This window comes from Loxodonta africana, chromosome 11, assembly GCF_030014295.1.
Source record: "Loxodonta africana isolate mLoxAfr1 chromosome 11, mLoxAfr1.hap2, whole genome shotgun sequence".
Classification (NCBI taxonomy): domain Eukaryota; kingdom Metazoa; phylum Chordata; class Mammalia; order Proboscidea; family Elephantidae; genus Loxodonta; species Loxodonta africana.
In genome coordinates, this window is record NC_087352.1 from 85827883 (window position 1) to 85840206 (window position 12324).

Consider the following 12324-nt stretch of genomic DNA (forward strand, 5'->3'; position numbering starts at 1 on the left):
TTTGTGGGGGGAAGGTACAGTTGGCAAGCAAATGTAGGAGATGAGGATTATTTGTGTAAAAATATGGTATATTGATGGTATTCTCCCAGTAAATCACATTAGTATCTCTATCAAAGAAGGAGGAAGATACTTTTCCTTTTTGTTCCTAATGAATCCACACTAACTCCTAATAATCAACTTTTCCTTGTTGTGTAAACTCCATCTCAGTTACACCAACCAAGCCACAGATCATTTATTGCTATAAAAGAAAGAAAGCTTTGACTTCTTCAAATACGCACACAAAGAAAGCTGATGGGACAATACCCTTACAATGTCAAAGGGAGATCATAGCCAAATCGAAAGGTAGGATCTGAAGTTATTCTGGCTATAACTGGTTGAGTTTCAAAACCAATTTAGTTTTTTTAAAAAAACCTAATTGAGTTATTCACCAAGGCTGTAAACACAACCTAGGGATCCCAGGGTTGTCAAAACAAGGGGACAATTTGTTGGCAGAAATTGCTTATGCTTCCTGAAAATTTTTGCTTGGGTTCCTAGCCCGCTACTTTACACTAATTTTATAAATGCAGGTTAACAGAGATGTGAGTCAATCTTACCTCCAGTCAGGGGGTCACAACTGCCCAGTTGGCCATTGTTGTTACAGCTGCATGGCTGGCAGCTACCTCCAAATTTCTGGGGATTCCCGAAATATCCTGGTGCACACCTACACATGATATAGAAAAGAGAAGAAACAACAATCAAATAACTCTTCATTTACTCTACACAACTTTCTCAACACCTAGGTACCTGTAATCCTATGGGAGGTAGGCTGACATAGATTTGCAGGGATGTCTGTCTGATATAACCTTGCTTGCTGAAAGTGAAAAGGACTTGAAGCACTTACTGATGAAGATCGAAGACTACAGCCTTCAGTAAGGATCATATCTTAACATAAAGAAAACAAAAATTTTCACAACTAGACCAATAAGCAACATATGATAAACAGAGAAAAGACTGAAGTTCTCAAGGATTTTATTTTACTTAGATCTACAATCCATGTCCATGGAAGCAACAGTCAAGAAATCAAATGACACATTGCATTGGGAAAATCTGCTGTAAAAGATCTCTTTCAGGTGTTAAAAAGCAAAGATGTCACTTTAAGGACTAAGGTCCACCTGACCCAAGCTGTGGTGTTTTCAATCGCTGCATATGCATGCAAAAGCTGGACCATGAATAAAGAAGACCGAAGAAGAATTGATGGTGTTGGCAAACAATATTGAATATATCACAGACTGCCAGAAGAACAAACAAATCTACTTGGAAGAAGTACAGTCAGAATGCTCCTTAGAACAAGGATGGTGAGACTACATCTCACATACTTTGGACATGCTATCAGGAGGGATCAGTCCCTGGAGAGGGACATCATGCTTGGTAAAGTAGAGCGTCAGTGAAAAAGAGGAAGACCTTCAAGAGATGGACTGACACAGTGGCTGCAACAATGGGCTCAAGCATAACAATAGTGTGAGGATGGTGCAGGACTGGGCAGTGTTTTGTTCTACTGTACATAGGGTTGCTATGCATTGGACTGACTCAATGGCACCTAACAACAATGACAACGTGTGTTTCAATACAAGATACTGACCCCTTGAATGAGAAAGGTGAGAGTGGAAGGCAGGCCGAGATGGTTTTTTTCCTCTTTGGCACTAAGGCTACAAGGTCTTCGAATCCTCCCTGAACTGAATGACAGATGAAGGAGATGCAGCAGGACAAGTGGTTTGGCCAACATGAAACACAGGGATGGCTGAATTTTATGCAAGAGTTATGTTCCTAACAATATCACACAATCAAAATACTGCTTAAGACAAATCTCCTCATAGGAAGAAATATAAAGTGAGATTCATATAATTTTAATTTCTGCATGAAGTGGGACTTCATTAATATCTTCTATTGCATTAACTCAACTGAAATTATTTCTATTGAATTATTTGCGTAATTAAAATTTGCATGAATTGTGACAGTGCTACATATAATGGGCTTAAACAACTTGGAGGAGAGTTACAGCTGCTACCCTTTGCCTAGAGCTTTTATTACTCTAGATAATTTAATGGTAAGAACCGGGCAGTGTTCAGTTGCTCATTCACAAGCTTAAAGACCATATTTCCTTGATTCCCAGATTCCATTAAAAGCACATAATACCATTTTTTGGAATTAGGATGTAAATTAAAAATATATCTGCCTAACAGTGATGTTCCACAACCCTCCACCCAAAAAAGCACTGTCATTAAATTGGGGTATGATGAGTCTTACCGTCATTGAAATTGATACAATCAAGGAAATATGGTATTTGACTGCCTTTCCCAAATTTAAGCTTTTCATCAAAGAACTGTGAAGCAAGTTAAATGCGCTTTATCAATGGCGACAGTGGTGATACAGTACAAAAGACACACAGTTTGGATCAGGAAGATTTTGGTTGGATTCTTGCCTCCACCACTTACTAGTTCTGTGATCTAAGGCTGGTGTCTTGACCCTTTGAACTTCAGTTTCCTTATCCATCCCCACCCCCAACAAAAACGTAAGCTCTATGCATGTACGTATTTTTTGGCTGCTTTGCCCACTGCTATATCCTAGCACCTGGGATAGTGCCTGGCACATATTATCAAATATTTGTTGAATAAATGAATAAGTGAATCATCCAGTTAATATCTTTTTGGTTGATAGATATGAGATAATGTAGAAAAATATCTAGCAAAATGCCTGCACATAACAGGCACTCATTATTATAAGGGAGTCCTTGGATGGTGTAAACGGTTAATGCCCCTGGCTGCTCACCTAAGGACTGGAGGTTTGAGTCTCCCAACGGGTACCTCGGAAGAAAGTCCTGATGATTTACTTCCAAAAAACCAGCCACTGAAAACCTATGGAGCACAGTTCTACTCTGACACACACGGGGGCGCCATCAGTCTGTACTGATTTAGTGGCAACGGTTGGGGTGGTGATCGATATAAGACGTGATGAAGTCTTAACCTTATATATGTGTACAACCTGGTATTTTGAATTATTATATTTCAGAAAGCAGGTAGGAAGTAGAAAAACTACGGATCCCCTAATTATAGAAAAGGTAACTGAGGCAGCTTCTCCTAGTCTTCTTGCAGGTTGGTAAGTATGAATAACGAGGCTTTACTTCACATGACCAGCCTCTTATTCTACCTAACAAACCATGCTATGCAGAAGATCTATGTTTGAAAACAATGTTTTAGATGTCTCACTTACATCTAAATTTGCCATGTAACAGATGCATAAAGTAGCTTACATTAAAGGCACATAAATATTCAGGAGGTTAGATTCAACTACTTCCCTATTCTTACAACGCATTTGTTACTGATCACGAGAAATAACTGGTTCCCTGATTCTCATTTTATGGTAGTGACTAAAACAGTGGACTGAAAAACTTCCTGATTTCACTGAGGACATTGGTACAGCAAATAAAGAGCAGAGAACACATTTGTCATCTGTGGCTCCAAGTGGCTGAGGGAGAAAAAGACAATCAGAGCTTGGTATGAGCTGGGAAGCCTTTCCTAACTCCCTCCGCCAGGCTGCTGCCCCCTCTACCCAGCAAGATTCCCTGTACATATTTTTACTCTTCACCATGTGTGGCTCTGGTATTTACCATTGTGTAGTTAACAACAGGTCCCAGGAGGGAGGCCAGAAACAGTCAGTAAATGTTTAACAAATGAAAATTTTTGATTCACATTTACCTGTGAAAGTTTTTTTTAAAAAATGTAGAAAACAACAACAGCTTACTTTCTTAAGACATTAAATGTAACAGACATAAGCTGGGATAACTGTTAATTAAGAATTTCTCTTTTCAAATGAGCTGCCTGCCAAAAAAGTCTCATCAAGCCTGTTACTGTTTTCTGCTTCATTGTAAAGAACCATAAGGAGGATTAAATTAGAAGCTGACTCAACAGCAACCAATAACAACAACAACAACACAAATGGGAGTCCTGTAACATTTTAAATCAGTGCCTGGAACACCTTCCCAACCCCACCATGCCCACCCATCCTTCCTATCTCACTGTAGCAGCCCCTTCCTTTCCTCACCCTTCAAGGCTAGAGGGATACCCACCTATCACAGCCCGGCTTAACCCCATGATGTCATTTCTTTCTATCTCAGTGGGTTATTGCTACATCTCTTTACAATTGGACTGTAAAACTCCTGAGGGAAGAGACCATGTTCTGTTAGCTGCGGTGTCTCCATTGCTTAGCACTATGCCAGACAGATACTAGGATCTCTATACATTTTTCACTGAAAAATGAACGAAGAATAGATGTGAGACAAGTGTGGGAAATGTTCCTCTTCCTGAAATGAAAAATGGAAAAGAACCTCAGATAGCTCCCTTTACTACAGGACAGTTTCCAGACTCCCCAGCCACTGCTCAGAGTTCCCCATAATCAGGCACTCCCTGCCTTCCACAACATGGCAACTATCCTCCATCCCTTGGGCTTTCTTGCACTGCTTCTCCCATTCAGCTGGCCTTCCACCTCTACTTTCCAGCTCCATCGGGTTCTTGTCATCTCTTAGATCTACCTAAATCCCACTTTGTCCATAAAACATTTCAGACAACCCTAATCCAGAGGGGGCCACTCCTTACTGAAATCTGGTTGAATTAATTTTCTGTTTTTGAAATTCGGTAAAATTCTTCTAACATTTATCCAGAAAAATAAATGTGCCAGAACGGTCAAGGAAAAAATTAAATAACGGTAATAAGGGGAGCCTTGCCCAACCAAATATTAAAAGGCATTTTATACTTCCAGAAATGATACAGAAGTAATAATGGCACAGGAACCAAATAAAATGTTCAGAAAAAAATCCAAGTATGTATGGAAATTTTGTATATACACATTTTACTTTAGTGAATTCAAATAAATGTACTTGGCAAAAGGGAGGGGGAGACACACAAGAGAGCGAGCGTTCTACAGTGAGGAAGGGAAAATGGCCGGAGCGTCTGTCCCCATTTCACTCAATGAGCACGCACCCTGGGCTGAATCTGCTATTTCCCGCATCCGTCTGGCTCCCTCATGCCTCTAGCATGGACATCTCACCCTGATAAGTATGCTCCTGGGGTGGAACCAAATACCATGTATATTCCATGCAACATGGTCCCTGAATTATTGAGAGATGGTATGTTGGGAGAGTCAAAATTGCTTGAATGTTGGCTAATTTTTGCCTTAAGTTGTTGACTTCAAATCTATCTGCCATGTAAAATGCCGTGGCACCCAAAGGCTATGTTACAAACTTTCACCAAAATAAAAGTGTTAATGTCAAAAATAAAACCGTAACAGTACTAAAAAAAAATGCATAAATATTTACATAACCTCTTTAAGCATGATACCAATGGCTGAAACTCTAAAGGATAAAAAAAAAAACAAAAAACTATTATAAAACTTAGCCTTTGTATATCCAGAATTTATAAAAACAAAACGAAAAAGAAAATAACAAACTGAGAATATCTGCACTATATATTATGGTTAATTTCTTCTATATAATATATTATACAAAGAATCTGTACAAATCAATGAAAAAATAAAAGATCACTTCAGTGGGGAAAAAAATGAGTAAAATATCTGGAAAGCAAATCACAAAGTAAGATTAACAAATGAAAGAAAAAAAAAACCAACCAGATTATCAAACAAAGAAACGTAAATTAAAATAAGATATAATGCCATTCTCTTGCTATCTAGTTGGTAGCTATTTTAAAAATCTATCATTTTTAATGTCTATCCAGGGCAGGCAGTAGATCTCTTTCACTACTGGTAGGAATGTAAATTGATGACTTTTCAGGAGGAAAATTTGGCAAAGAGTATCAACAGCTCTGAAAAATGTGCCCATCCTTTGACTCAAGGGATCCACTTCTACAATTTATTTAACGATTCATGTGCACAAGTATTTAGCTGTAAGGGTTTGATTTTAGTATTGCTTTAAATGGAGAACAGTAAAATGATCTCGAAGATGAACAAAAAGCCAATTGCCATCCAGTGGATTCTGGCTCATGGCGACACCATGTGTGTCAGAGTAGAACTGTGCTCCATGGGGTCTTCAATGGCTGATTTCTCAAAAGCAGATCATCAGGCCTCTCTTACAAGTGCCTCTGAGTGGACTCGAACCTCCAAACTTTCAGCTAGCAGCCAAACATGTTATCTGTTTGCACCACCCAGGGACTCCCAAAGACTAATAGTAGGGAACTATGGAACCTCAGGGGAAACATTTTTGGTCACTGACATGATGTTAATGAATACTTATTGGTATGAAAAGTTGGTAGTACATTATTAAATGAGAAAACAAGTCAAAACAGAAGTAAACAGGAATCTACTTTTGTTTTAAAAAAAGTATGTGCACACAGAAACAATCTGTACGAATTGTACAACAACAACAAAAATACAGCAAGCCTTTAACAGTGGTATTCTGTAAGCAAATGATTAATAGGGCTTGCAGTGGTTAAGAACTTGACTGTTAACCAAAAGGTCAGCAGTTTGAATCCACCAGCCACTCCTTGGAAACCCTATGGGGCTGTTCTACTCTGTGCTATAGAGTCACTATGAGTCAGAATCAACACAGTGGCAAAGGGCTTTTGGTACGTGAGCATGTAAAAGTATACAGGGCTGTGTGGGCGTGCTGGCCTTACTGGTTCTTTGCGTACCAGTATTATATAATTTTTATCATAAATATATATTGACTTATGACAAAGTTATTCTACATTTAAAAATATGTTGCCTGTATGATTCATTTAGATCTTTCGTACCTTTCCTTATACTGTTACATTCTCCAAATATGTGTGTTTCATCTTCCCAATTAGATAGGAGGTATCTTTTATGCCCTTCATAACATGCAGAAAAGTGCCATATGAACGGCAGCTAACCACAAAAATTTGTTCATGCATAGCTAAAGCTTGGCTCTGTGGGCCTTTATAATTGAGTATACACCCTTGTAATATTTATTCTTTTGTGTCACAAGCATTTACTGAACTCCATTATGGGACCAGTGCCACGCTAGGCACCAGGGATTCAGAAGTAAATATGGCTAGGGACATAAAAGAGTCATACAATGAAAATTATAAAACACTACTACAAGAGACCAAAAGAGACCTACATAAATAAAAAATATATATATATAGAAAGCTTAATATAGTGAAAATGTCAATTCTACCTAGAGGGATCTACAGATACAATTCAATCCCAATACAAATACCAACAATTTTATCTACTGAAATGAAAAAACTAATGACCAACTAAATATGGGAAGGAAAGAGGCCCTAAATAGCCAAAGCAATATTGAAGAGCAAAGTATGTCAAAACATACTCTACAGCTACTATAATCAAAACAGCCTGGTATGGGTTCAATGACAGACACTAACTAATGAAACAGAATTGAGAACCCAGAAACAAATCCATCTGTTTATGAACAACTGATTTTTGACAAGGGGTCAAAGTCCATTCAGCGGGGAAGAAGCAGTCACTTTGATAAACGGTGCTGGCAAAACTGGATATCCACTTGCAGAAAAATGAAATAGGACCCATACCTCACACCACACAGTAAAACTAACCCCAAATGAATCAAAGGCCGAAATGTTAAGCCTGAAACTATAAAGTTCCTGGAAAAAAATACAGGGAGAAAACTATGGGACCTAATCTTCCCAAAGACAGCAGTTAGGCTAACAAGTATAACACATGCAAACAAACAAATGCCTGAACAGCAGAAGACAAAACAGATCACTGGGATCGCAAAAAAATTAAAAATTTACACTCATCAAATGACTTTATTAAAAGAGTAAAAGGACAACCTACAGACTGAGGAAAAAATCTTCAGAAATGACATATTTGATAAGGGCCTAATCTCTAAAATTTATAGAAAACATCAACAAACTCAACAACAAAAAGACAAAATGGGCAAGGACATGAACAGACACTTCACCAAAGAGGACAAACAAGAGGCCAACAAACACATGAAAAGATGCTCATGATCATTAATCATTAGAAAATGCAAATCAAAGCTACGATGAGATATCATCTCACCTGGGCTAAAATGGCACTGATAAACAGATAACAACAAATGTTGGCAAGAACGTGGTGAGATTTGAACCCTCATCCATTGCTAGTGGGACTGTACGACCACTGCAGAAAGTGGTATGGTGCTTCCTCAAAAAACTAGAAACAGAAATACCTTATGACCCAGCAACCCCTCGCCTAGGAAAAAAAATAGATCTCATTAAAGAGACACCGACATATAGATGCACACCCATGTTCATTGCTGCTTTAATCACAGTAGGAAAAAAATGGAAACAACCTAAATGCCCATCAACTGACGAATGGATAAGCAAAATGTGGTACATACATACAATGGAGTGCTATGCAACCGTAAAGAACAGCGATGAGTTCCCGAAACATATTATAACATGGATGGACCTGGAGGACATAACGCTAAGTGAAATAAGTCAATTGCATAAGGACAAATATTATATGATTCCACTTTTATATGAAGACAAGAAAAGATACACATACAGAGACCACTGTTTGTTGGTGGTTACCAGGGAGGTGTATAGGAGAAGGGAACCATGCCTTAGATTGTAGATACTTGTTATTTTTTGGAGATGGGAAAAGAGCACCAAATACGAGCGCAGTGAGCAGAGCTTGAGGAAAGTAAATGATGTCACTGGGAAGCGCTCAAGAAAAAAGGATGTTTGCGCTAACGAATCTGACGTATATACTTTGACAACAACACCAACAATAGCCAAAAAAAAAAACCAAGTGTATCATCACATATGTATGCATATAGGCATACAAGGTGTACAGGTATGTAAAAGTAGGCATAGGTGCATACATATGTGTGCACAGAGAGAAGTAACTATATATACATGTAAGTAAAGATATGTGAGTATAGGCATATATATTCATAGAGGACACAATTACAGACACCTCTCAGACATAACCAAACACTTTAAGAGATTGGTTTTCCGTGTTTGAAGGCTTAGGACATTGGTCTCATGGGACAACTGAGTCAACTGGCATAATACAGTTCACAAAGTTCACGTTGTAAAGTGGGTAGCATCTGAGGTCTTTAAAGCTTGTGAGCAGCCATCTAAGATCCAACTATTAACATCCACTTGTCAGGAACAAAAGAGAAAAAAGACAACCAAAGCCTCCGAGAAGATACTAGCTTACAGGGCTAAGAGCCTACACGAGCTACAGCCTCATTTGCCCTGAGACAAGAAGAACTAGATGGTGCCTGGCTACCACTACTGACCATTCTGAATAGGACAACGATAGATGAATCCTGATAGAATGGGAGAAAAACGTAGAACAGAACTCAAATTCTTAAAAAATCCAGACTTGCTGGACCAATGGAGACCAGAGGACTCCTTGAGACTATCGCCCTGACATATTCTTTAAACGTTCAACCACAAGTATCCCATGAGTCCACTTTTTAGCAAAATAACATAGTGGCACACACAAAAAAGGATATTACCCATGAGTATGGTTCTCTAGTTTAAAAAAAAGAAAAATCTGTATGAGGCCAAAAGGCCACCAATTACTTCAAAGCAAGATGAGAAGATACGGGGGCAGGGAAACGAGAGGGCCAGAAGAGTGGCAAAGAGAATGCAGTGGAAGAGAACGCTGACTCATTGTGAAAAACGTAGCTGATGTCACTGAACAAAGCGTATAAATGGGAACCTTAGTTTACTGTATAAACTTTCACCAAAAACACAGTAACATACTATTTAAAAAAAAAAAAAAAAAGTGACTATGACAGAGACTTTGCCCTTAAGAGTGTTCAGCGTGGGGAGTACAGAAGTGTGTGTACGCAGGTATGTGTGAGTACACGGGAGTATGTGTGTACTAGTATGCAGTATGTGGAGCACAGTATCTAGAGATGTGTACACGTGAGGGGTACGGGTACGCAGGGATATAGGGGGTAGTAGAGATGTGTGTTGGGTAGAGGTATGCAGAGATGTGTATCAGCGTAGGGATATGTAAGGGATACGTGGGGGGAAGGGAGTCTGTAGAGATATGTAGGGGTGTAGCTATATGTGTGAGGAATTGTTGTTAGCTGCCATGGAGTAGATCGCCAGGCCTTTGGTCCTGGTCCACCTTAGTCTGGAAGCTCTGCTAAAACCTCTTCAGCATCATAACAACAAGCAAGCCTCCACTGACCCAGGAATGGGGCCTGGGTCTCCAGCATAAAAACAGCATAGAAGGGAAGAATTCCACAAATGAACCAAAACTGCCCCTCGTGTAAGGCATTAGGGACCCCTTTACTATGGAGGGAGAAAACCTGGTGGCGTAGTGGTTAAGTGTTACAGCTGCTAACCATAAGGGTCGGAAGTTCGAATCTACCAGGCGCTACTTGGAAACTCTACAGGGCAGTTCTACTCTATCCTATAGGGTCGCTATGAGTCGGAATCGATTTGACAGCACTGGGTTATTATGGAGGGTGTGTGTGGGGGTGCGTAGGGTTATGTAGGAGGTTGTATAGGGCTACATGTGGGTGTATGTATATGATGTGCTGGCCTCATAGTCAAATTTCTGAAGCAAGGAAAAAAAACAGCAAGCAAGGAAAAGAAGGAAGTTAATGATTTTTTAAGTGAGCAGTCTTGTGTTATTCTGGAGGTCTTTTTCCAGCCTTCGGTGAAACTAACAGCACCACCCCTAGCTCTGAGCTTCCACCCAGCAAAGCCCTGCCCGTGGCTGGTGCCCGCAGCAGCCTGCCCGGAAAGCCCTCCCACCACCCCCGAGGAGGGGCAGTACCCACCTTTCACACTGTGTTCCTGTGTATCCCGGCTTGCAGGAGCACCTCACGTTTCCCCCATTCACAACACAGCCGGTGGCGAAGCTTGAAGACAAAAAAACAGCCTCAGTGAAAATAAAAGTCAATAGGTTTTATGCTCATTATTTTTGTTACAAAAAACTGACTTGTATTAAGTGAAAATCAGAGCCGCAGGTCTTCTAGCTACTTTTTGTGTGAAGAAAATTTTGCCCGTCAAGATTTGTAGGAATAATGATGAATTGTTTCAGCTGACACTGGGCACACTGCGGTGAAGAATGGCTGAAGGCATTTATTTTATTTTTGGCTTGTAGAAGAAATACATTCCTTCCCTCAAGACAGAATAAAGTAACTCGCTTTGGAAGAGATGATTACGACAGCATTTTTCCAGGAATAACAAGGAAGGAGTAAAACAAGTCTAGGCAGAAAAAGAACTGAGAGTTCTGATTCTTTTTTCAAATTTTCTCCTTGTTTATTCTAGTTCTTTTATATTGGCCCATTGCCTTCTGGGACAAAAAGGCGGTGGTGGGGTCAGACCCTCGAAGCCCCAGAAAGGACTGAGACACGGTGAATGCTCGACTTAGCCCGGGGATTCTATGGGCATCATCGTTCATGACTTTCGTACTTTTTCAAACCACTTTGTGGAATTTTGATTCTTTTTCTTTTAATTCTAAACTGACATATATTTGAGAAGAAGCTTTTTTTTTTTAACAAAGAGACCATGAAAAAGCCCCGTCATCTTATGAAATGTCTGTGTCTGTTCACTGAATATTTGTTGTCGTTAGCTGCAGTTGAGTTGGCCCCGACTCATGGTGACCCTATGCACAACAGAACTAAACTCTGCCTGGTCCTGCACCACTTCCATGATCAGTTGTGGATCAGACCTTTGTGATCCATAGGTTTTCACTGTCTGATTCGCGGAAGTACATCACTAGGCCTTTCTTCCTAGTCCACCTTAGTCTGAAAGCTCTGCTGAAACCTGTTCAGCAGCACAGCAACACAAATGTCTCCACCGATAGACCAGTGGTGGCTACACATCAGGCTCACTGGCTGGGAACTGAACACAGGCCTCAACCATAGAAGGTAAGAGTTCTACCACTGCACCACTAGTGCCCCCGCTCATTGAACATCACACTCATGTAAACTGGGGAGGAAATAACTCCATTTTCATTAATTATACAAAGGCATTTGACTGTGTGGATCACAACAAATTATAGATGACACTGCAAAGAACGGGAATTCCAGAAGACTTAATTGTGCTCATATAGAACCTGTACATAGACCAAGAAGCAGTCATTCAAACAGAACAAGGGGATACTGCATGGTTTAAAATCAGGAACAGTGTATATCAAGGCTATATCCTTTCACCATACTTATTCAACCTATATGTTGAGCAAATAATCACAGAAGCTGGACTATATGAGGAAGAACACGGCATCAAGATTAAAGGAAGAATAATTAACAACCTTGGATATACAGATGACATAACCTTGCTCACTGAAAGCGAAGAGGACTTGAAGCACTTACTGATG

At 39.8% G+C, this 12324-nt stretch overlaps 1 protein-coding gene across 2 annotated transcripts in view; it reads right to left on the minus strand.

Moving 5' to 3' along the window:
* Window positions 1–12324, minus strand: part of LAMA3 (laminin subunit alpha 3) — a 126511-nt gene that overhangs the window by 76283 nt on the left and 37904 nt on the right. For both annotated transcript variants that reach the window (XM_064294644.1, XM_010586806.3), the window contains 2 exons: window positions 10781–10861; window positions 594–700 (listed from right to left, as the gene is read on the minus strand). In XM_064294644.1, coding sequence (XP_064150714.1) covers window positions 594–700; window positions 10781–10861 — 188 coding nt within the window. The remainder of the gene's footprint in view (window positions 1–593; window positions 701–10780; window positions 10862–12324) is intronic.